Below are 23,515 nucleotides of genomic sequence, written 5' to 3'. Positions count from 1 at the left end.
GATCAACCCAACACCCCTATCAACTGGTCATCCTATCACCACCAGAAACTGATCACCCAGCACCCCACCACCATTTGCAAGACATTCTCTTGTCCCTTAAGAGAAACAGAGTAATGGGGACAAAGACCTGTATGACTTCATAGGTGTGGCTTGGGGAATGGGTGAGGGGCCAGTGATGATGACCAGGCCAGGGCTCTGTGAGGCAAGAACAGGAGCATCCCTGCCCAGAGGCTCCTGGACAGTGAGCCAAGTGTTCAGTGGGGAGAAGTATAGGGCAGACACTTGGTAGAGGTCACTTGTGAGAACCAGGGACTGGGCAATAGGAAGCAGCCTTGTTCTATGTGGACACTTTTAGCTCAGATCGGGCTGCTTTGATAACTCGGTAGCCTGGAGAACTTTCACCTTTGTCCTATCATAGGTGGGACCACCTTGAGTCCTGATGCTTAGGGAGGGGCTGACCAGGAGAAAGTCACAGGGAGCCAGCTTGGCCCCAGATGGGAGATTGGAGAAGCACACGGGGCATGCTTCTGCTCCCTTCAGTTAAAGAGAAAGCAGGAGTCTAGTTAGCTACTCGTGTTGTAGTAAAACTGGGGTCTGTAGTCCCCAAATCCACTTCTCCTTCCTGCTGAGAGCAGAATCTAGTCATAGATGCTAGTGACCAAGCATAATGAACATCCTCCTGATCCCCAGCCCGAGGCACAGCATGAGGTGGGTCTATCTGAAGCACCCTTTTGACCACAGGCACCTTCACTACCAGCATTTCTCCTAGAGGTCTTCTGAAACTTCCCTGCTGACTCTTATCACCGTAACAAAAAATTTGTTGTAGTTTTAGACATGTAAGCTGTATTGGGTGTGCAAAATGAGATCCATTCTCATATCAAAGAGAACATCGGGGGAGAAAAATGTCTGAGACTATTTACCTTCCTGAACATCTGCTCACACTGCCTGGCAGGTTTCTTTTTCTGATGGTAAAACCCTAACACTGCTGACATTGTTTTGTTTTCTCTTAAGACTTATTTTATTTTTAATTATGTGTTTGCATGTCTGTCTATGTGTGGGTGTGTGCAAATGAGTGTGGGTGCCTGCAGAGGCCAGAAGAGGATGTCAGAAGCCCTGGAGGTGAAGGCATAGGCTGGTGTAAGCCTCTCAACATAGGGGACAATATGGGATCTCTGTAAGAGTGATAAACACTTTAACCACTAGGCTCTCTCTTGTTCACTAAGTGCAGCATTAAAAAAAATAATAACAATTTCTGAAAATAGTACTCAACCTACCTTTAGATTGAAGAGAGACCCTTCAGACTGCATGATTTATCATTAAACTGAATACTCCCCTGGGTGACTGAGGGGTCTCCTTGAGCACGAATGACTGGCCATCCAACCCTCTGCCCAATGGCTTCCTCAGTCTCATGGAGCCCATGTGACATGCTGAGGTAAGGCAGCCAAAACTTCTTGCTTCTGCCCAGGAGTCTGCTCACTTCTTGCACCACAGCTTGGCTTTGAAGGTGAACACAGTTGGGACTGAATGCAAAGGACGCCTTAGAGGAGGGTGAGGGGTATGTCAGTGTGGAGGCATCAGGTGTAACACCCACACAATGAACTGTGGTCACATCAATAAAGCCGCCTCACCACTCTCCGTATTCTAGTCATTTCAAAGCCTCTACACCCCACAAATCTTTGACAGGAGACATCCCTTGGTGGCTTCAGCCACCGGGAAACCTAACTTCTAAAGTCCACAGCAGAGGCTGGAACTGGAGGGCAGTCCCATTTTACCATTAATAGCTCGGGAAATGGGTGAATCACAAGTAAGCACTTCCTAATTGCTTTGGTGAACTCATTGGGAATGCTTTCCCTAAGCATTTGAAACATTTTCATTAACGACCATTATTAATTCATTAAATTTATTAACTCTGCTTTCATCTCTTACGGTGACCAATGGTAAGACTTGCCTGAAGTATTCCGTTCCATGTACCCACTGCCTCTATCTAGGGTCTGAGCTTCTAGTTAATCATACACTTAACAGAGGTGAGAGGAGGCAGGAGGAGTTAGCCTCACATAATGTCTGGCCACACCAGGTCTTAAGTACCACAACCCACTGAGCTCCTGCCCACCTTCCATGGCTACACCCCCCAGAGGAGGCGTGATCATCTTCAGGACTGAGCCAGGCTCTCTGAAATGATGCAGAGGGTTTGGGGAATTCCCTCTGGGAAAGCCAGACAGGAGCATGACAGCACCCTACCAGTGCAGTACAACGTGAGTGGCTGTCTGAAACCCAGCCAGGTTGTTGCACGATGTGTGTTACCGGGTCAGTCACATTGAGACTTTAGGGGGTTAAGCCGAAGAAAACTCCACGTTTTGAATACATACTGCAGTCACACAATGTTCATCAGTTAAAGAGTTAACTTCCAAACACCCAGGCTGATCAGTGTGATCTTTCTTGGCTCTGGAAACAAGGCTTCTAAACTAGGCATTTTTGTTTTAAGAATCACGGGCTATCCCTCTCTTGTCTATTATCCAACAAAAATATAAGACCAAGACAATTATTTTCTTCTCAAACATATTTTTTTCCAGTCTCCTTTAGGACAAAATTCAAGAGCCATTTAAACCGCATCCCTTCGACAAGGTGCTTGGTTAACATTGGTGTGTCCTTGCTAGCAAACCATAATCTTACCAGAAATCTGTCCCCGCAGCAATGCCACCCATCCCTTAAAGATCATGATATTAATGTGCAGAAGTTTCCAAAAGAGCTCTCAGAGAAGAAAATTCTATCCAACAAGCCAGTTTTGCTATCAATATGTCCTCTCAGTCCTTGTCACTATCAAAGAAGGTTTAGGTGCAAGTAGTGTCTAGCTGGGAGCACCCTGCTGCAATCCCAGTATTAAGGAAAGCCACGGGAAGAGCTGCTAGCTGACTAGTCTGCACCATCTGAGCACCGGTGCAGAGCGTGGGTGCAGAGTCTCTGCAAGGTGAACGGCACAAGGACAAAAGTTCCCAGCCAAGGGCAACCTAGAAAGACTGGGAAGGAAAACCCGGAATGATACCGCAGCAGTGAAACTCTAGAGTGAGTGAGTGAGATCTATCATGAAATCCAGCCTCAGCCAAGGAAGTTGTACAAACATCACCCAAATACCTCAATAGTGTAGAAATCCTTAAACAACTTTTGTGTATTAATTTCTTTTCTTTCTCGATTTCTGGTATCCCGTGTTTAAAAAAAAAAAAAAAACAGCATTTTAAAGATTTTTCACACTACAGCATTTAGATAAAAAGAGAATTATTTCAGAATCTGACATGAAATGGATCATGCCTGTCAATTGCCCTTCACAGTTACCAATGCATTTTAACTGTCTGGATGCCACACACCACAGATATGCCTTAATTCTGGCATATGTTTAAAGTAACACTTTAAAAGAGACACACACACACAGGTCAGAGAGCCTACTTACAGTACTTGATAAAATGATACTGAGACATTGTCCCTTCTCAGGCTCGGATCCTGCCGTGGGTCCCAGCATTCTCTTCAGCTATGACTGTTGTCTCCAGAAAATGCATAATTTAGGGTCCCCGCTCAGGTAACGGTGTACCTCAGAATGCACTACTGAACAGAGGCTCCCCTTCATGATCTTGCAAAGAGCAGCAGCTCATTTTCATTCAGCAGCTGGAGTTCAGAGCAGCCCCCAGGGTGGGTCTGAGCCACTGCGCTGCACGTGCTAGCCCAGCGCCCTTGATTGACACATTCCAGCGCCACAGTCCTGGGAAGGGTCGCTCTAATTGGCACTCACGTGCGTGCGGCTACAGCCTGCCACTAGCGTGGAGGTGTGCTGCAGTGCGGCTCTCCCTCCCGGTCCTGCCTGCTAATGGCTTCTCAATAGCTTTCAAAATGCAGAAGACTACACTGATGAGTGGGCAGGAGGGTGATGCTGCACAAGGCATCCAGGATCTCGCCGGTACTCCCGGAGCACTGCCCGTAGGACTGAATTCTTAGCTGGTGGCCAAGCTCCTTATTTTTAGTTGCCACCAGTTGCTGTTCGGGAATACTAAATGGACAGCAGGAGCTGAAAATAGCCCCCTCTTAAGACGAGGGCGCTTTGATCTGCCTCTAGCCAGGAAGCATTCTCACAAGGGATCTTTTTGGTTATCTATGCAGAATGCAAAATTTAAATTACCCACAGAAATGTGTTGATTTGCACAGCTCTAAAATTTAGGATTTTGCTACCTCTGCAAATTGCAATGAATTAAACTGCACAACCTAAGCCAGAGAATAAAGTTTGCCTGGGTTGCAATCAGAACGAAACACATGGTCTCCCAGACTCTATTTCAATGGAGATAAATATCAAATTTTAATAGCTAGTTAGCCGGAAAGAGTCATATGTAAGTCACTTGCAAATGAGGAGGAGCAAGTAGTTACTTTTTAAGTTAATGCATTTTTATTTTTAACAATATTTTTTATTTATTCTTTTACAATTTCATGCAGCATATTTTCATTGTATTTTTCTCCTTCCCCCAACTCCCCACCTGCTCAACTTTATGCCCTTTCTTAAAAAAAAAGAGAGAGAAAAGAAAGAAAGAAAGAACTAGAGTCCAATTTGTGTTGGTTAACTACCTTTAATATCTGGTCTGCCCTGGAGTATGGTTGATATACTCAGTGTTACACCCTAATGAAAACTGACTTTCCCTCTCCCAGTTTAATTTGAGTTACTGTATAATCTTTGGGACAATACTCTGGCTGGATATCAGTATCATTGGTCATTGGTCAACAGTTTCCTTTGATCAATGCCATTACAGGGTATCGTCAACATTATGGGTCGCCCTCCACAAGCTGAAGGTGAGAGCCTATGGCTGAAGATAGCACCTACTTATGTCATAGAACATGGAGAGACCGACCTGGCACTCATCTGGAAGCTTCACCTCGACTGACTAGCACCTCAATTGGAAGGCACTATGGAGGAAAGAGGTAATGATCACCTAGCTAGGGACTCTGCAACCTACAGTAAAGACCCGGTGGCGGCAAGGTAGTATATTTTTATGATAATCTTCTTTGAAAGTGTAGCCAAATTCTGTTTCAGATTTGAAGGCATTGAGAATGCAAAGTGGATTAAGTAGTACAGGGTCACACCATTCTGTGGTGGAGCATAAATCCTGGGTCCCCTAATAAATACAACTTAGTGAGTCTGGAGTCTTTATTAAGTAAGATTACAAGAGCCAAATCTGCATAGCGAGGGTCATGGATGCACTTCAAAGCACAGGGTCCCAACACACTCTGTCACATTTCCCCCATCAAAGTTCAAATTCAGATTCTACCGCTTTCCAGAGTTCCATTTTAGACAGAATTGTACCTCCCATTTATAGGTAGAAAGTGAAGTCCCTAACCCCTGCTATCTAGTTTAGAAATAAGATGTAAAACCATTGGTTGGATTTTTGGTGTTTGAAGTGAGTACTAGAATTAACAAGAAGGAAGATATTTTACTACGCATCAAATGACCCTGTCCACACTTTAACTGCCATAAGGATTAGGAAGGAGACTTTCTCTTAAAAAATGGTTTCTTCATTATCCATCCATTCAATAATTATAGCACTCTGGAGTGCTGGGATTAAAGGCGTGCACCACCACGCCCAGCTCTTTTTTTGTTTGGTTGGTTTTTTGTTGTTGTTGTTGTTTTGTTGTTGTTGTTGTTGTTGTTGTTGTTTTTGAGACAGGGTTTCTCTGTATGGCCCTGGCTGTCCTGGAACTCACCAGGAGGCAGAGGCAGAGTAGGCAGATTTCTGAGTTCGAGGCCAGCCTGGTCTATAAAGTGAGTTCCAGGACAGCCAGGGCCATACAAAGAAACCCTGTCTCAAAAACAACAACAACAACAACAACAACAACAACAACAACAACAACAACAACAACAAAATAATAATTATAGCACTCTTATCACCCATGACCTGTAACAGGTTAGGTGATTTTTCAGGAATAAAAATATGTCTTTAAAAGGTCGTAAATGCACTATTTATAGTTAAGGGTAGCTTAGCTTATTTTACAACATTCTTTGGGTTATTTTCAATGTTCCAGTAAGTCAGTAGACAATTGTGCATACCTCTTATTGACCGTCAAGTGCAAGGCTCCTTCCTTGAAGTCAGTGCAAGTCTCCATATTCACAGTGATTCTGCACTCACTGGACCAGTGTCCTATCTCTTCAGGGAGCATTCTGCCACTCAGACAGCCCACCTCCCATTTTAACACAGTGACGGGTAGACAATGGGCTGCGTCCCTCCCTGTACATGAATTTCTAGTGTCTGTATTTTCAAGCCTCTGAATGCACACAATCAGCCTGCATCTATGACCCCTAGTTCTACAGTACATGGTTCACTCCTTAAAATGAATAGGATAAGTCCAAGAAGACGTTACTGAAAGTTGATGACTGACTAGTCCCTGGTGATCTATCAAAGTGTGTCCCTGCCCCCAAGGTGCTCACTGGTGAAATGCAGATTCACAGAAATCTAATGCATCACAGTGCCTGGGAAACAGCACAAGGGAGGGAAGGGCCCGGAAACTGTGTGGAGGAGCAACACAGCCACTATGAGGAAACAGAGATGAATACACACAGTGTGAAGATGTTCACTCTCCTTCATACATGACATGTACATGAACTGAGCATGACCTGTGTTCGAGCTGTGTGTACATTTCACTTTCACACACTCTGGGGCGGGCGGGGGGGGGGTTCTTATATTTGACTTTTAAACTTTATGCTCATTTTATAAACCTATGGGAACATGCACAGCCAAAAAGAGATATATTTTTATTTTCCTATCACTACCAAACAAGCACTAGTTCCTTATTCAAGTGTGACTATGGTGGGAAAATAGATTGGACTCCATTAACTTTCATAAAATGGAACAAAGGATGATTTAAATTTTATTACATTTCTGGAAATATATCTTTCCTATGAAATCCAGCTCTGGTAGGGATTACACAGACCACATCATAGCTCTTTGAATCACATATTTTAGGGACAGTATCAGATTTGATGATAGCGGTAAGGCAGAGCTGAGACTGGAATGGATACATTTCCTAGAAACTCATTTACGCCGTGGAATTGGTCATTAAGCACAACATTAAATACATGCATTTGGAAGGAGGAGTTGTTTTCCATTGCCAGGAAACTTTACAACTAATAAAGCAGTTATTTTATTATTCTGCAGCATCTTTACGACACCCTATCGTTGTCAGTGAAGATATCAAGAATATTTGAGAAAGCACTATTCATTTGTTATGCATCAAACATGCTCGCTGTTCACACAATTTCTTATACAAACACGTTCTGGTTTTTTTTTTCTTTTAAATGTAATCATTATTGCACACCAGACAATTTTCAAGTAAGCTAGATTATTCCCCCAACTTAAGCAAAAGTCTGACAAGCACTCAACAATATACACTGCTCAGGAGCAGTACTCACTCCGTCCCAGCTCAGACCTGCCATTAAGTTCTACGTACAATCCAGACACGCCATTACAGTTCTATGTACAACCCAAGGCACACGCCCACAAGATGAGATCCAGTTTTCCAGCCTTTTGATAGATAATTCCAAATCTAATAGTGTATGGATTTTCACATAATACTCAATGATGGAATTAAAGACTGAGGCCCTCAATAGTGATAACCTGTGTGCTTAGTCAGTGTGATGGTCATCTTGGCATGGTGTAGATAAACCTAGAAGACACAGCTCCACATCTCTATAAAGGCATTTCCAGAGAGTAGTTTAACTGAGGAGGGAAGACCCACTTTGAGTGGCAATGTCACCATCGTGTGGAATGAAAGGAAAAAGGAGGCAAACTGAAGACCAGCATTCCATTCTCTGCTGCTTGATGTCAATGCAACTTTCTCAGGCCTCTACTGACACAGCTAGTCAGCGTTGTCACCAGGCCCTTCCCACCATGATGGATTACAGCCTCTTATCCCCAAGCTCAGGCATCCCTTCCTCTCTTAAGTTTCTTTTGTCTAAGGAACAGGAAAAACCTCTAATTCAGCAGGCTACACCACTATCACCACCAAATGAAGATATGAACTGCACACAACTGGCAGATTGCGAATCCAAACTCTGGGACAGGCACATCTTGTCACAAGTCCAGAAACAGACTGTGGCTTCACTCATTGATAAAGACATGCGACAAACCTGTTGAACACCACCATTACCAACATATCTGGGAAATGCATGTTCAACCTTCCTATCACCAGCATCAAAAGCTTCTGGTTGGGTGAGGTCCCAAGCTTGCCTGCAATCACGGCTTTAGTCAAGGCTCATGGTTGCTCCTTAAGAAGCAACACATGTTATATTTGCTTTGGTGAGGACATGGGAGCCCCAGGTACTTGCTATATGTTAGTTTTGTTCATTCTGGACATCTGATCATCCACATGCCTCTCGAGTCTTTCTCCTCTAATGGAAATGAAATGCTTTGCATCTTCTCTAGTATCTAGGCAAAACACTTGTAAGGCCTCCCCCCCACACACACTTAAATATCAAAACAAACTTGGAAATCACTGTAGCATGTGTGTTAGAATGAACCAAGAGGAACACCTCACTGTCCCTCTCACTAAAGTTTGAATTGACCCCACGTTTGCTTATACTACAGTGAGTTAGAGAGGAGTAGCATTAGTGTATGTTGGTGCCTGTGTGTGCACGCATGCGCGTGTGTACCATGTGGGCAAGCAAAGCGCCACTGGATGTTCTCTGTCTCTTCACTCATTCTGAGAAACAAAAGAAAAAAGAAAACAAAACAAAAAATACAGCTAAAAACCCCCAAAACAACAGTAGTCTACTTACTGAAAATAATACAAATTTTCTTAAAAGAAGATAAATTTTGAAGTAGTTGCATATAGAAATGTAGTAATATTTCTCTGATATATATTGAACTGTAGAATATACATGTCTGTTTGTTCATATATATATGTGAACATATATGTGAACATATATGTGAACATATGCACATGTACACACACACACATACACACACTTACTGTGGGAACCTGGCTGGCCTCAACTGTTCCTATCTTTTTCTCCAGGTGCTGGAAGAATCGAAGATGCATGCCAGTGCACCTGTCTAGTGATGCCTTTTCTATTAGTCTTAATTTAATTAACCATGTGCTTGCCAACATACACACAAATTTACTTAGTCAATTTCTACAAATCATTCAGATTTATATTAAGCCCCTTTAACACATGCCCTTAGCTTAAGTGCATCTCAGGATTCTAGCAATCCTGTATTTATTTATTTTTCCCTTGGATCAATCAACTCAGTGTTTCAGTACAGTGCTTTGCATGTTTCTTGGTATCACATGGAAGCCTTTTTCTTGCTAGGGATTATTTGAAGCTAAAACCTTGAGGTGTCCTTATTTCCAGAAAAGTGTAAACTATCACTGAACAACCAGGTCACAGGGAAAGAGCTACAAAGAACTGATGGTGCCAATTTCCTCTAGGGTATGCTACTGGGGCCTTGGGGTATGTTACTAAAGGCAGATGACAGGACACTTGATCCTGTGGGATTTGTAGCTGTCAGGAGCAAAGGAGAAGAGGGGTGAGGAGGAAAGGTCCTCTGTGTCACGGGAGTAGCTATGAATCATGGAAGTAGCTATGAATCATGGGAGTAGCTATGAAGCAAGCCGACCGAGCTTATCTGACTTTAACACTGGGCAGAAAGTCTCCTTCAACTGACTCACAGGGAGGTGGAGGGTGAGTTTAACTTCTAAATGAGTTCCCCAGCAGCAGATTCCCCCATGGGCTACCCTGGATGAAGTGTGAGCTCCAAGGAGGTCCCCAAAATGTAATAACATTTTAAAGGACCTAGAAAAAGAAATGTAGCAGGGATCATCTGAATTTGAAAATGATGTTTATCTGTTTCCTCAAAGTGTGAAGCTTTTCAGATTAGCCCTTAGTTCTTATTGATGGGGTCATAGTCCTTAGAATCTAGTGGGATTAGTACTTAGTGTGATTCAATGCTCTATATGTGGCATGGCTCTTTCTGTCTATGTTGTGGCGTCAGCAGGTCAAGGAGCTCTGATTGATCGTGTGGAAAACCAGCCTTGGAAGACAAGATGGTGTTTTACCTTGAGGCATGAAGAACTGTCTTCCCAAAGCTGATTAGGCCTGAAAATATCTGTCTCCCTCTGCCTTCCTCTCCCCGTCTCTCCCTCTCTCCTCCCACCTCAGTGGGTAGATTGATGTGCCAGCCACTTGCAAAGGTTTGCAGTCTTCTGATGCAGTGGCTCTTCCGAGGTTCAATCCCACCACCCACCCAGGGCAGCGTCTGGATCTCAATGCCCTGCTCTGTGAGGAGTAGACTGTCCTACAGCAAGGCAGGAATGCTGTTTTCAAAGTCCTGGCCATGACCTGGGCTTTGCGTTTTCTGTTAGTCGCCCTCTACTCAGTTCTACTTTCTCCTCCCTCTGCTTCCCTGCCCACTCCTCTGCACCTCCTTTCCTCTCTACTTAAAGCCTTTGATGCTTTAACAATTTTAAAGACAAACAATAGTCATGTGTTAATTCTGCCTGCACCAGGTAAGCCTAACTATATGCCATAAACGAGGAGCAATTCCAATGTGCCAGGCATTATTTTAACCACATCTTAAGTATCCACTCAGCTAATCCTCATAATAGAGTGAAACAGAGAGCACTATTACTCTTTCGTCTGTAAAGAAGGAACTGAAGCTTGAAGACTAAGCAACATGTGTGATTATTCAGGCATGGAAGAGCAAGACCAGATCACCATGAAGTTCCCATCACAGGGGCCACGTTGTCCCAGGAGGATTCCCACATCCCCTCAGTCACTAATGCCATTTTTAAAAGGACTTTTGGATATTACATGTCTCGTGTGCTGTAACTGCTGACATCCACTTATGTCTGCAAGGTTCATTATTGCCTTCTTTTCTTGTTTACCACACTTCTTGCCTGACTGTGCTTGGTGAACCACAATGCTTCCTATTATACACAAGTGCAGAGAGACAAGACAAAAACATGGATACAGAACATATGCAGGAAAGAAGATGACCACAGACAGTAGGACAATCAGGATTCAAGGGTGGAAGGAAGACAAACAACATCTGTCCCCTTCCTGTTCCTTTCTTCTGTGATTAGGTTCATGGTACTAGCTTATCATTTGCTGTCCCTGGTTATATATCCTAAATTACATACATGCATACACACATGCATACACACATGTATACATACATGTATACATGCATACATGTATACACATGCATACATATATACAGTGTATGTATGCATCAGGTGGGCTTCTTCTGAAATGCCAGTGAGGTGCCGATACTGTGATGTTTACTTTGCCACCTTTGAGTGTCCATCAGAGTGGACAGTGCAGCTTACCCAACCCACATTGAACATTGCAACATGGCGAGCCAGGCCGTCATAATTATAGAGAGAAAGGAAGTATTAATAGAAGACTTACAAATGGGCTCAGCATGGTACTGACCATCTTTAAACTCTGCTTGGAAGACAGAAGAAGATGGATCTCTGTTTTAGGTCACCCTTGTCTACATACAGATTTCGGGCTAGCCAGAGCTTTCATATTGAGATCCCATCTCAAGCAACAACAAGAAGACTTATAGACAGGAAGTAAGACTCAGTAAGGAAATAACAGCAAATTTTTATGTATGGGATTCTAATGTGTGCAGAAGAATGGGATTTGGCTTCTATCTAATATATCCGCAGTAATAATTTTTTCAGAATATTGCTATGCCCATTAACAATTATGTCTAAGCTATTTGTGTTAGATTCACTTCTCCCACACTTCCATGGAGGCCACAGATAACACCCCACTTGCAGGTGTTAATTATGTGTTTCAAAGGAGAATAACTGTAACAGCTGTGAAGAAAATCTCCCTGAGCTAAAAATCTCAAAGGGACCTGAGGGGAGATATTCTGAGAGTGTTACATTTATGACCTCGTTCACCTGTGTGAAGTTCAAGATTTATGGTAGCAGGAAAAAAAAATATAGATGATTGGCATTTTTTTAAAAAAAAAGTCATCATGAGGAAAGCTCCAAGAACAAAGAAACTGTCTTGTTTTCTGATCTAGGGGGTGAGAGCTGGTCAAAATATGTAAGATTAAGATTTGTTGAGCTGTGCTGCCACATTCCTGCACACACAATGTGTGTCACTGTTTCAGTTGTGTTGCGGGGTATGCAAGCATCTACACTAAGTGTTGTCAAGGGTCCTCTTCCTAGTTGATCATCAGCTTAATCTTGGAGCAGGTTCTCTCACTGAACATGGTGGTCATGAGTTGGCCTAGACTTCCAGGCCCAGAAACTCTAAAGATGCTCCTGTCTTCTCTTACCCAGCATTGGGATTATAGGTATGTGCCACAGGTATGGCTTTTATAATATGGTCTCTTGAGATAGGACTCCATAAACCTGTACTTGGATGGCACTTTCCTGACCAAGCAACATTAATTATTCTTTGTATTATAAAATGTGATATTCTCATATAGCACTGATGGAGAAAAATTCTCAAAGATGTGCGAGATAGGTAGCTCGAGGGTATTAGTTTCTCACACATTCTTTTGTTCACTCACAGATGCACATACACGGAGACAGACATTTCCAGGAATGATAAATAGGTTACTATGGCCAATGGAAGAGTTGAATTGATGCACATACCTCTGTGAAGCAGGCACATCAGAGGCAGGAGAAAGCACTACTGTTGGCAGTAGTATCCTAGCAAGGGTACTATGCATCCACAGGGATTCTTGAACATCTATGTGGCACACAAGAAACAGCTAAAACGGGAGTTTTGGAGAAGACAGGGTTTGACCATGAATGACACTATCTGTGTAGTCTAGAACTTTACTGCCTAGGCCAGCTTTCCGGGGGCATACCTACAAACTATGCAAGGGGCCATAGACTGTCAAAGGGCCCCCTGTCTGAAATATGAGGACATTTCTTGTAGCAGATGGGTATCACCTATCAGTAAGATGGTGGCAGTCATGAATGGTCCATCTTGAGATGAGGTAGCCAGCAAGGAAGCAACATGAAAGCTCTCATTTTAGTTCAAGCTGAAGATGAGTAATGTGGGCTTGAAACCATCACAGTGCTGAGGATGCGGCGAACTGAATGGATTCTCACCAAATGGTGGCTTTGAGATTTCCATGGTGGAGGAAAGGGATGTGTTGTGAGAAAAGAAAAGAGAAAGTATGTATCTTGGCTAGTTGGCATCTTGTTGCTGGCTAGAGTCTTTTGAGAAGGGAAACCTCAATTGATAAAATGCTCCCACCACTTTGGCCTGCAGGCAAGGCTGTTGGGCATTTTCTTTATTCTTGATTGATGGGAGAAGCCCCAGCCTGCTGTGAGTAGGGCTAGCCCTGGGAAGGTGGCCCTGAATTGAGTAAGAATGCAGGCCGAGTGAACCATGAGGGGTAAGCCAGTTAACAGCACTACTCTGTGGCCTCTCCAGATCCTGACTCCAGGATCCTATTTTGAGTTTCTGCCCCGACTTCCCTCAATGCTGAAGCAGACATGAGAGTTGTTAAGATAAAGTAAACCCTTTCTTCTCCAAGCTGCTTTGTTCATGGTGTTTTGCCACAATAGGAATCATCACTATGATAGTCTGGTGACTGAGTTCTGAAGAGGTTCAGATAGGATGAGGTCACCCACTGGCTCACAGTGTAAGAGGAGGAAGCTGGGAAAGACAGCAAATTGTTCTTTAGATATGGTGAGTCTAGACGACATGCCTGATAGATGCATGATAGAATAAAACTTGAGTAACAGGGACTTAGAAAGCCTTGTCCTCGGTCTCTGAAGGATCTCCATCCACTGCTGTGGTAAATGCAGAGTACTCTGATACATCTCTGTAGTGTTGAAGAAATTGCTGGATGTCTTGGAAATGTTTTCTTGATTTCCTTTTATGTTCTTTTAAGAACGTGTCCCACGAGGCAGAGTTCTATGCACAGAATTACAACCACAGCCCAGCAAAACTCAGAGCCACCTCCCTCAATGGCTTTTGACTCAAGGAAAATGTTTAAGCATTAACAAGAAGAAAACAACAGGAATTGCAATAGGAAAGCTATGCTCAAAGATTAACACATGAACAACTCTTTCCATGCCTGGGGTCTGGAAATACCTTGCTGAAATAATCATCTCACCTAAATCTAAAGGATGTGTAAAAGGAAAAGGAGAATTAACAACAGAGAATGCCTGAGTTCCTGTGGTCCATGGACCCACATCAATGGTGTACCAGTCTCTGAGGCAGACCTAGCACAATAAAGTCTTATAGGTCTTTCATACTTTGATCCTGAGAATCTATGCTTATATATAAGTAACCAAAACTGGATGATAAGGTTCAAGCTGCTGTGAGAGAAAAATGGAAGGAACAGAGTTGTTGGGCCAGGGAGTAGAGAGGGAAGAGTTGAGCTTACACAGGGAGGATTGAGGTTGCTTCTCACATTGTCAGACAAGCATTGCAAGGGTGAGTTCTCTGAGTTTCCACTGCTCTTAAGGGGGAAGTCATCACAGTTGATGGACAGTTTGAATCAACAGTTCACAGATACTACAGCTATGAATGTTGTGACAGGTACTTAAGCTGTGGGTAGAGAATGTGCCAGCAAAAATCAATAACCCAGTCCCAAGGTAGAGATCACATAGGAATACCAACCAGACATGCGGCAAAGACCAAGACAGAGGGAGGAAGGGGCTTTCACATTTCTCAACAAACTTTATCTGTTCACAGGACCATACATTCCTGTTTGCTACTGTACATCATTTTAGTTCTGGGAATTTGTTTCCCACCAATCTTTGCACACAGACAAGTCATCATTGACCCTTCACATCCTAGCACAAGGTTGCCTAATCAGTAAATGGCTTATCTGTATAAAGTGCACAATTAATGTTCAAGTTTTCTTAACAGGTCCACTCTACACAGCACTCTTCCTCTCTTCCTATCTTGTTTTTCACCACATGCTGTTTGGACATAATGAATGTGATGTCCAGACCTGAACACCTCCCTTCTTTCTGCTGCTTCTCTTGCTTGAGTTCTTGATGAATCCTGAAAACTTCCTCAAGGGAATAAGAAATTCTTAAACTATAGTGAAGCTGAGTCTGCTTTGAGTTTTGAGCAGGAAGTAATTACATTAGGTCCTGGACAGATAACCTCACAGGGTAAAGACAGTGAGGACAGTGCCCTGGACCTGATCCTCCCAGGACTCATCACCAATGGATAAGAGATGCTAACAACACAATACAGACAGTGCCCTCCTGCTTCCTCGGTGACCAAGCATGCAGCATAGAGCTTTACTTGAAATGTCTAGGACAGACTTGGTCACACTGAGCTCAGAACACACATGCTGTTCCAAGTGATTACAAACTAGTTTTGTTACTTAGACATAAAACGTAGGGAATGAACAACCTTCATTTTTAATACTGATCACATACACAACTTTCAATTGAAGTTATAACTCAACTTATGTGGCTCCTGAAGGACCACTGTGTGCAATACTGCTTCTAAAGCTGACTTGGTTGAGATGATAAAAATATGTGCTTTGCTGGTCATATAGGACACACCTAAACCACGGAGCTTAGGAGACAGAGGCAGGCAGGTCATTCTGAGGTCAAAGCCAGCCTAGTCTACATAGTCAGCTGCAGGCCAGCTAGTGCTATATAGTAAAACCTTCTCAAGAATTTTTTTTACATGCATGCATTGCATCTTCAAAGAACTGTCTTGGAGGAAGGTAGGCAGCCATGCACACCATCAGCTAAAAAGCAAGCACACTCACAAGCAAGGTACAAGAAGACAGAGCAATTACATTTTACAACCCAGAGGATGTCTTAGAACTGAGCAAGGAAGACCAAGGGAGCGTCTTTCCTTGCAAAGCAAGAGAGCCAGGACTAAAGCTCGTGTGCTTCCCAGTGGAATGGACTGGCTAGGCTGCAGACAGAGAGCAGTGGATGAGGCTATGTACAAGCAGCAGCTGGGACACTCTACTGCCACTGCATTCTCCCATCTGTTTCAGTATCTTTGGATTCCCAAGCTCTGGTTCATGATTGAGTCTCACCCTGTATGGTTGCCTGCATTTGAACTTTTCCAGACCAATTTTTTCTGTGTTTCATCCACTTTGCGACTGGAATCAATGCCATTTCTCTTTAAGGTGATATGAGAGTTTATGGGTGTGCTATATTTTTTCTGCTTCTTTTCATGTGTGAGCATGGGTGCTGCTTCCATGCTTTTGGCTTCTATGGCTGATCTGTTTTGCTGTCGTGAATATACTGAAGGTTGCGGTGAGTTACTGAGCATGCTTCTGAACAGGAATATGCTCTCCGTTCTGCCACCTCCATCCTCCGGAGACGACATTTTTGGGTCCTACAATAACTTTACAGTTAACATGTTGCAGAACTGACAAACTCCCTCCAGAGTGGGTGTACTATTTTACCACAATCACACCAGTACTGGGGTTCAAATCACTTTTGCCCCCAGCAATACACGCTGTTCTCTAACTTTTTGGTCTTTAGGCTTGTGGAAAACATGATGGAGTGCCCTCTTACTTTTCATTAGCCTTTCCTTAATCATCTAAGTTTTGAGTGTGCGCGCGTGCGTGTGTGTGTGTGTGTGTGTGTGTGTGTGTGTGTGTGTAAGTACAGGTTAGCTGGGTTCTCCAGCCTTCATAAGGGTCTGTCTCCATTGTTATTGGGTTAAAGAACACTTTATCCTGGAGAAGAACTTGTGCTTTGGGGTCTTTACAGTGACTCGCAGGAAACAACACTTTGGGTTATGTATGACACAGTTAGATGGGTCAGTGCTCATGTGTGTCTCTCCTGTTGGTGTCAGATATAAAATCTTTGCCAAATCCCAGATTGCAGAGATGTGCTCCCCTGTACAGAAAGACTCTGGTGGTGTTAGCACTTTAGTTCCATGATCTGTCCCAGGCAGCCTGTCTGTCTGCTGTAAGGCCTTCATTCCTGTGTGCACGGTCTCCTGCTTTCCCAGGACTCATTGTTTCAAAGACTCTTCTTTCCCCATTGAAGAGTGTTGGAGCCTCTGGAGAACAGCTGACTGACCATAACTGACGGGTTACTTCTGGACTGTCTCTTGTTCTCCATTAATCTGTGTATCTAGTCTAAAGCTGGTGCCACACTGTCTTGACTTACTGTGGCTTTGTAGCAGTTTTGGAATTGTGACATCTTGCTCCTTTGTTTTTCTTTTCTTTTTATAATTGTCTTGCCTAGTGTGGACAGTTTACACTTAAATATTTATCTTAAGCTCAGATCATCCATTTCTACACAACAAACAAACCAAAACAAGCAAACCAACTGTGTCCTTAAGAGAGATTGCACATGTTCTGTGACTCAGTCCAGGGACCACTGCCCTCTGTGCAACAGGAAACCATTCAATCCAGGAACAGTGTGCTTTGGTTGTTTAGGACGTCCTTAACTTCTTCAACAGTATTTTCTTGTTTTACAGGTACAAAATTTGTGTTTCTTTGATTGAAAGTTTTTATAAGTAGTTTACTATATTGGATGCTATTTGTAAATGCAGTGGTTCCTTAAATTGACTTGTGATTGTTTAATGCTGGTTACAGAAATGTGTCTTCTGTCATTGGTCACATATCCAGTAAGGTTAGATACTCATTTTTAGTTCCTGTGTGTGTGTGTGTGTGTGTGTGTGTGTGTGTGTGTGTGTGTGTCTGTACATGTGTATATATGTGTGGGTATATGTGTGTGTAGGTATCTGTATGTGTGTATATATGTGTGTGTGTATGTGTGTGTGTATAATTGTCTGTATGTGTGTATGCATGTGTGTGATGTGAGATCATGCTGAGAATAGACTTTTTCCTTTTCTTACTTTCTAATCTGAATCTCTTTTGTTGCCTTCTAAAGTGCTCTGCGAGCAGCCCTGGTGAGTAGTCCTGTCAAATTCTGGTCTTAGAAGTGAAGACTCACCAGGTAAAAATCTCATTTTTTTAAAAAAATGTCTTTTCAAAAATGTAAATGGGTTAGGTCTTACCATGTTTTACTATTCTTTGAGGGTGACAGCAAGCCTTTTGTGTCTTTTTACATTAACCCAGTGTACTGAATTAATTGATTTTTATAAGTCGAACCAATAGTACAGTCTGGGTAAATCTGGTGAATAAACCCTTTCAAATTTCTCTACATTTGATTTACTAGCACATTGTTCCATACCTGTCTCCTCATTGACTTCTGTCAGCATCCTAGAATGCCATCCTTGTGTTTGGGACGCTGTGACAGGGTGCTTTGAGGGCTTGGTGCCCTTCTCTCCAACTGTGGTGCTCTGGTTTGGAGGTATTTTTGCTTTTCATTTTTTCCTGAACTGACAGAAACAAAACTCAGGGCATGGAAACCAGTTGGATGTCAAGAATGGAAAACAGGGAAGAAGTCAAGATGAGTTTTGGAATGTGTCAAGCATATTGAGAAATGAGGACACATTGAGACAAAGTCTCTCATTTGCATACATCCAATGCTTGCTCAAGGAGGATGTCACATCCAGAAAGATTATGTAGATTTCCACAGACACACAAATGTGCCCTACTATCTTCGGTAAGAGCTAAAAACAATTATTTTAACGAATCTGATTAAACTTTCAGACTGTTGATTCAGACATTTGTGTTGCTTCTGTTTGAGTGCACAGGTACTCATTGCAAATCTACCTGTCCAGGCCACAGGCATCATTTTACAGCTGCAGCCGTCGCCGGGTGGCTTCACAACCTTCCCAGGCTGTGTGCTGTTTTTCTGTTTCACAGTCACTATGTAAGAATAACCTCCCTCTCCCCGTGGTGACATTCTCTGCAAGCTGTGCTCCGGTGCGGCTCACAGACGAAGCTCACACAAGCACTAGCCCTTCCCAGTCCCTTCCTTACTTAGCAGGTCAAGCTCAGAAACAGAGGAGCAGGAGCATTTTTCAGGTGCCAGCCTTCACCCTTGTTGATGTCCAGCCTGCAGAGGTGAGTGACATTGTATATGGAGAGCGGGGTGACACATTAGCACCTAACCTGATCTCCCCTCCACACATGATACTCAGAAATCCTTCCCCCGAGCATCCTTCTTTTGGATACCATCTGAGCACCACTACTTTATCTCCTAGTGTTTGCTTGGATACCTCCTGTGGACCCCATTTTGGTAAAGACCAGTGCATTATTTGACCCATGCTCAGTGTTCTTAATAAAATGACCTTTAGTTAGCATTTTCTAAAAGGAAGTATCTCTATGTAGATCACAGAGCCTAGCTACACAGATCTACACAGGAGCATTCTATTCCAAGAGAATGTGATCTTTGTTTACAGAGGTCAACTTCAACGACATGTGCTATAAGCAGTCAACACTCCTGGACACTGCCAGCATGTTGTCCTGTGCCTTCCTTTATGTCACGAGGATCCCTCCGATCTCCGGAATTCATTTCCTCGCTGGGCATGCTCACAATGGGGTTGTGAGAACCAGCGGTCAAAGCAAGTGTGCCAAGGGTCAAGAAGAATTGCCTGAATGAGCAACCAGGACAACATCAGTCCTGTGTCCTATGGAGGAAGCATCCAACAGACCAACGTGTCTTCGAGAACACCCTTATGCTAATGTACAGGGAAGGAAAGGAAAGATCTATTTGTGGGCATGTTATCTTCCTCAATGCAGCCCACCTGCACATGAGTCTAGAAGTTAAGAAGTTGGCAGAGTTATTTCTTTCATGTTCTTGGCCATTATTAGCAATAAATGTGCCTCTTTCCACAGTTTGGAGCTGTGGTTTTAGTCCACAGCGCTTCTGTTTGCAGACTGGAAGATGGTGAGTAACTTATTTACCTGCTTTCTCTAAGCATCAGCAAACCCAAAACCACACTCCCCGTTGTGTGGGAAGGAAGCTGTAGTCTGGGAAAGTGTGAGGTTTTATGTGAGGTTTTACTCTAGTAGCAGACAGGACGTTTGGACTCACCACACAGCAGACGTGATATATCTTTTCTACAGTTCCTAATTACTAACTGTATTCCTGGACAAGCCCCAACATTATTTATTCTGGTTTTATGTTCTTTAGATGGCCTTCGGGAAAGCAAAGCCTCCTTACATGTGAGTCTCTACGGATGGTAGTATTCAGATTTTAAAAGGCCCTTGGTGAGGCAGATGGCAAAACGTATAGTTGTTCTGACTTTTTAAATTGAACCAACTCCAACACTGGCTACATGTCAGGTTTTGATAGTTCTAAATTCATTTCTGTCTCATTTCCTTCAGAGTGGCTTCCCTTTAAAACTTTGCTAAATGATTAATTTGATTCACTGAGTGGGCGATATCCTAAGTCTTTTTATTTGCCTCCTCCCTATGATGGAACAAGGCTGGAACAATAGTCAAAGCACTGCCTGCTTTAGGCTGTGGCGGCTGCATGCAGGAAGGGCCTCTGTTTCACACTGCCATGGGCACCTTGGCGTACAGTGCTCAATCTTGACATGACACTTCTTCCAGATAGAGACAATTTTTTCCAAAGTGATATATGTAATATGTAATGGATATCTTTAATTTTTAAAGTTCATATTAGAATCCATCACTTAACTTATTACAGCTTTGTGTGTGTGTGTGTGTGTGTGTGTGTGTGTGTGTGTGTGTGTGGACAACCTCCCTGACTCCTGTCCTCTCGTCCATTAAAGTGACTCAACTGAATTTTTTATGGATGTGTCTGGAAATTGACTTCCAGGAGACTTCCCTTTGTCTGGAGGAGAAAAAATGCTGTCTTAAAGGCAAGGTGGCTGTGGAGACAAACAAAACAAAAAAATCAGTCTTGACGGTTTTCTAGCATCCTTTAATTCACCCCTATTGGTCTTGTTTGCTTGCTTCTACTCCGCCTCAAGGTCACCTCTTCTTTGTCAGGATCTTTTGCTTATCAGAGCTTCTGCCAGATTCAACAATTTGAGGAAGACCGGAGCCGAGCAAATAGAAAACTCGGATTTACTGGGTGTTGCAAAGCAGTGTGGCTGAGTTTCAGATGCTGACAGCTTCCATGCACAGCCGCCCTTGCATGTGGGAAGGGCACCTGGAAGACCCTGCTCTGTACGGGTGGCCATGAGCTTCCACTGCTCCTCATTGTCTTTTCCAACAGAACAAAAGTTGGTGGCAGGGGGTAGGGGTGACGTAACAGAAATCATTCTGCCCCACCTAATATACAAAACCCCAGCGAGTCTGGAGTGCAGCCCGAGCACAGAATTTGAGTATAGTGTGATTATCAGAAGGGCCCCCAAACAGGAAATGGCGCGTGGTGGCTAATACTGATTGTCAACCGGACAGGACCTACAGTCAGTGGAAACAAACCTCTGTGAGGCAGTTTCTAGATTGGGTTAGGTGGTAAGTAAGAACATCCACCCTAATGTGGGAGATCCCATCCCTATGGGTTGAATAAAAAGGAAAACGCGACCTGAGTGGCTGCCATTCATCTGTCTGTGTCCATGACTGGATATAACCTGTCTAGCTATCTCACACTCCCAATGCCACACTTTCCCAACCACTAGAACCCTAGAACCCTAGAACCATACAAACAGCCTTTCCTTAATTTTGTCACAGCAATGAGAAAAATATCTGGTGCATGACTACAGCTGATGGACTTTAATGAAGTTGGGTCATTCACATGAACCAACCTAGAGTTGGTCAATATCACACAGTTAACAAAGGTGGGAAACTTTCACACCAAGATCTAGACTATGAAGTCCTTCCTAAATAGTCTTTCTCTTCTTTAGTCCTCACCAAATCCCTCTGAATTAGACTCTATCCTAAGCCCATCTTATCTGCAAAGAGCCAACACCCAGAGCCTGTCCCAGAGGACCAAAGTGTATGCATCACCTACAGGAACTTCCACCGCATCACAGTGACGGAGTCACCCACATAACTTTCAGCTTCTCCCTAGAGGTTCATTTCAAGTATGCAGGGTAGTAACTGTGCATGCCACTTCTTTCTGGTCTATTCTGCTTAAGGATAGAGGGTTGTTTCCTGAGACTTTAACACCACAGCGCCCTTCTTGGCAGGCATCTAGCGTCAGGCCTACACTTTCTCATGGAGGGTGGGGGTCTCTGAGGCTTGTTAGAATCAGAAAAAGATTTGTACCAAGTTTAGTTTAGATTCCCTACAAATAGGAAGAAAAGCAAACCGCATGAATACATACAGGCTGCATATGTAGCTTCATCTGACATCTCACTTTTTTACATTTTAAGGGGGTGGGGGGAGTGGTATTCCCATCCTACAAAAACAGCCTAATTTTGGCTTGGGCTGTGCTCAATTTAAGTCCTCTGATCTCCCCCTAGTGTTCTCGGCTTAGTACTGCACTTCACCACTTCAAATGAGGCTCCTGAAAAGCGCTTCTTCATCCAGTAGGAGGCCTGATCCACTGAGCTAGTGGTTCTCGACCTTCATAAGCTGTGACCCTTTAATACAGTTCTTCATGTTGTGGTGATCCAACTATAAAAGTATTTTCATTGCTACTTCATAAATGTAATTTTGCTATTGCTAAGAATCATAATGTAAATATCTGTGTTTTCTCATGGTCTAAGGCAACCCCGGTGAAAGGGTCATTGGATCCCCAAAGAGTCAAGACCCACAGCCTGCACACCCACAGTGTGCACTAAGCACACACTGCCTTGAGCACCATGACATATTAGCCTACCTGCTAGGAACAAAACAAGTGTGGGGTTTTTTTTTCCTTCAGAGACTCCGGTCCCCATTGACAGCACAGGGACCACTTATTGACCAGGGGTGGCAGGCTCCTCTGCTCCCTTGCAGTCTAGACCTCTTGATGAGTCCAGGGTCCTCACCCAGGATGGTGCTCATCCTGCTGTTTTTGCTGAGTATCTCAGGATTGACCAGAAGGGCAGGAAGAAGGCAGCCAGGGGTGGATACAAAAGGGAGGAGAAAGCTCCTCCTAGTCACCTTTTCATGGCTGGTGTGTTAGAGGTGCTTAGCCTGCTTTCTGAGGAGTAAGGAGGCAAGGAAAACAGATGGCAGTGGATGACTGGGATCATGGACTGGGTCCTTTCAATGCTATCTACTGAAAGAAAAGAATTACACTCTCACTGGTTTGGAGCACAAGAATGCAGTGTTGAAACATTGTTTGTTTACAGAGTGGGCCAATGGAACCAGAAACATATCAGTGTCATTCAGGAGCCTATAGAGAAGCTGGGGACATTGTGAAGACTCCCGTGAGAAGAAGCTGTGGGGTGACAACAAGGAAGAGAGGAAAAGTAGTGGCTTTGGGTGGGAGGGAGCACCCCATTAGAGGTGGGAGGGAGCACCCCAGATGGTCTGGGGAGGATATGTATGATGGATGGGTGAGTGAGGGAGCACACACTGGAACCACCTCACCAGCTGTGTGGGAGTAAAGAGGAGGAAGTTAGAAATCAACTCAAGTAGGCAGTGATAGTGCCCACTAACAGGCATATGAATCCTTCAGTAAATACAGGGTTGTGTATGAACGCTGCTGCAGAAGGCTTTTCCGTCTATATCAGGAACAAGAACCCTCTAAGCCAGCCCCCAAATCTAAAACCAGAGTTCCCAGGAATCTGAAAAACTGAAATTGATAA

At 43.6% G+C, this 23,515-nt stretch overlaps 1 protein-coding gene and 1 long non-coding RNA gene across 5 annotated transcripts in view; one reads left to right on the top strand and one right to left on the bottom strand.

Moving 5' to 3' along the window:
* Positions 1–23,515, bottom strand: part of Myo16 (myosin XVI) — a 480,832-nt gene that overhangs the window by 381,577 nt on the left and 75,740 nt on the right. The window contains exon 1 of one of the 4 annotated variants that reach the window (XM_006508780.4): positions 3,443–4,210. The exons of 2 other annotated variants lie outside the window; for them this stretch is intronic. In XM_006508780.4, the coding sequence (XP_006508843.1) occupies positions 3,443–3,470 (28 nt within the window). In that variant the 5' untranslated portion in view covers positions 3,471–4,210. Of the gene's footprint in view, positions 1–3,442; positions 4,211–23,515 lie in introns of those variants that run through there. One more of the 4 variants, XM_006508778.3, reaches the window with a different exon arrangement.
* On the top strand, positions 203–9,180 carry Gm51560. The gene is made up of 3 exons (XR_003947503.1): positions 203–708; positions 4,782–4,950; positions 9,037–9,180. It is a non-coding gene; the product is annotated as a predicted gene, 51560 (long non-coding RNA).

This window comes from Mus musculus, chromosome 8 (genome assembly GCF_000001635.26).
Source record: "Mus musculus strain C57BL/6J chromosome 8, GRCm38.p6 C57BL/6J".
NCBI classification, from domain to species: domain Eukaryota; kingdom Metazoa; phylum Chordata; class Mammalia; order Rodentia; family Muridae; genus Mus; species Mus musculus.
Note: the sequence above shows the minus strand (reverse complement) of the source record. Positions and strands in the feature narration are given on the sequence as shown.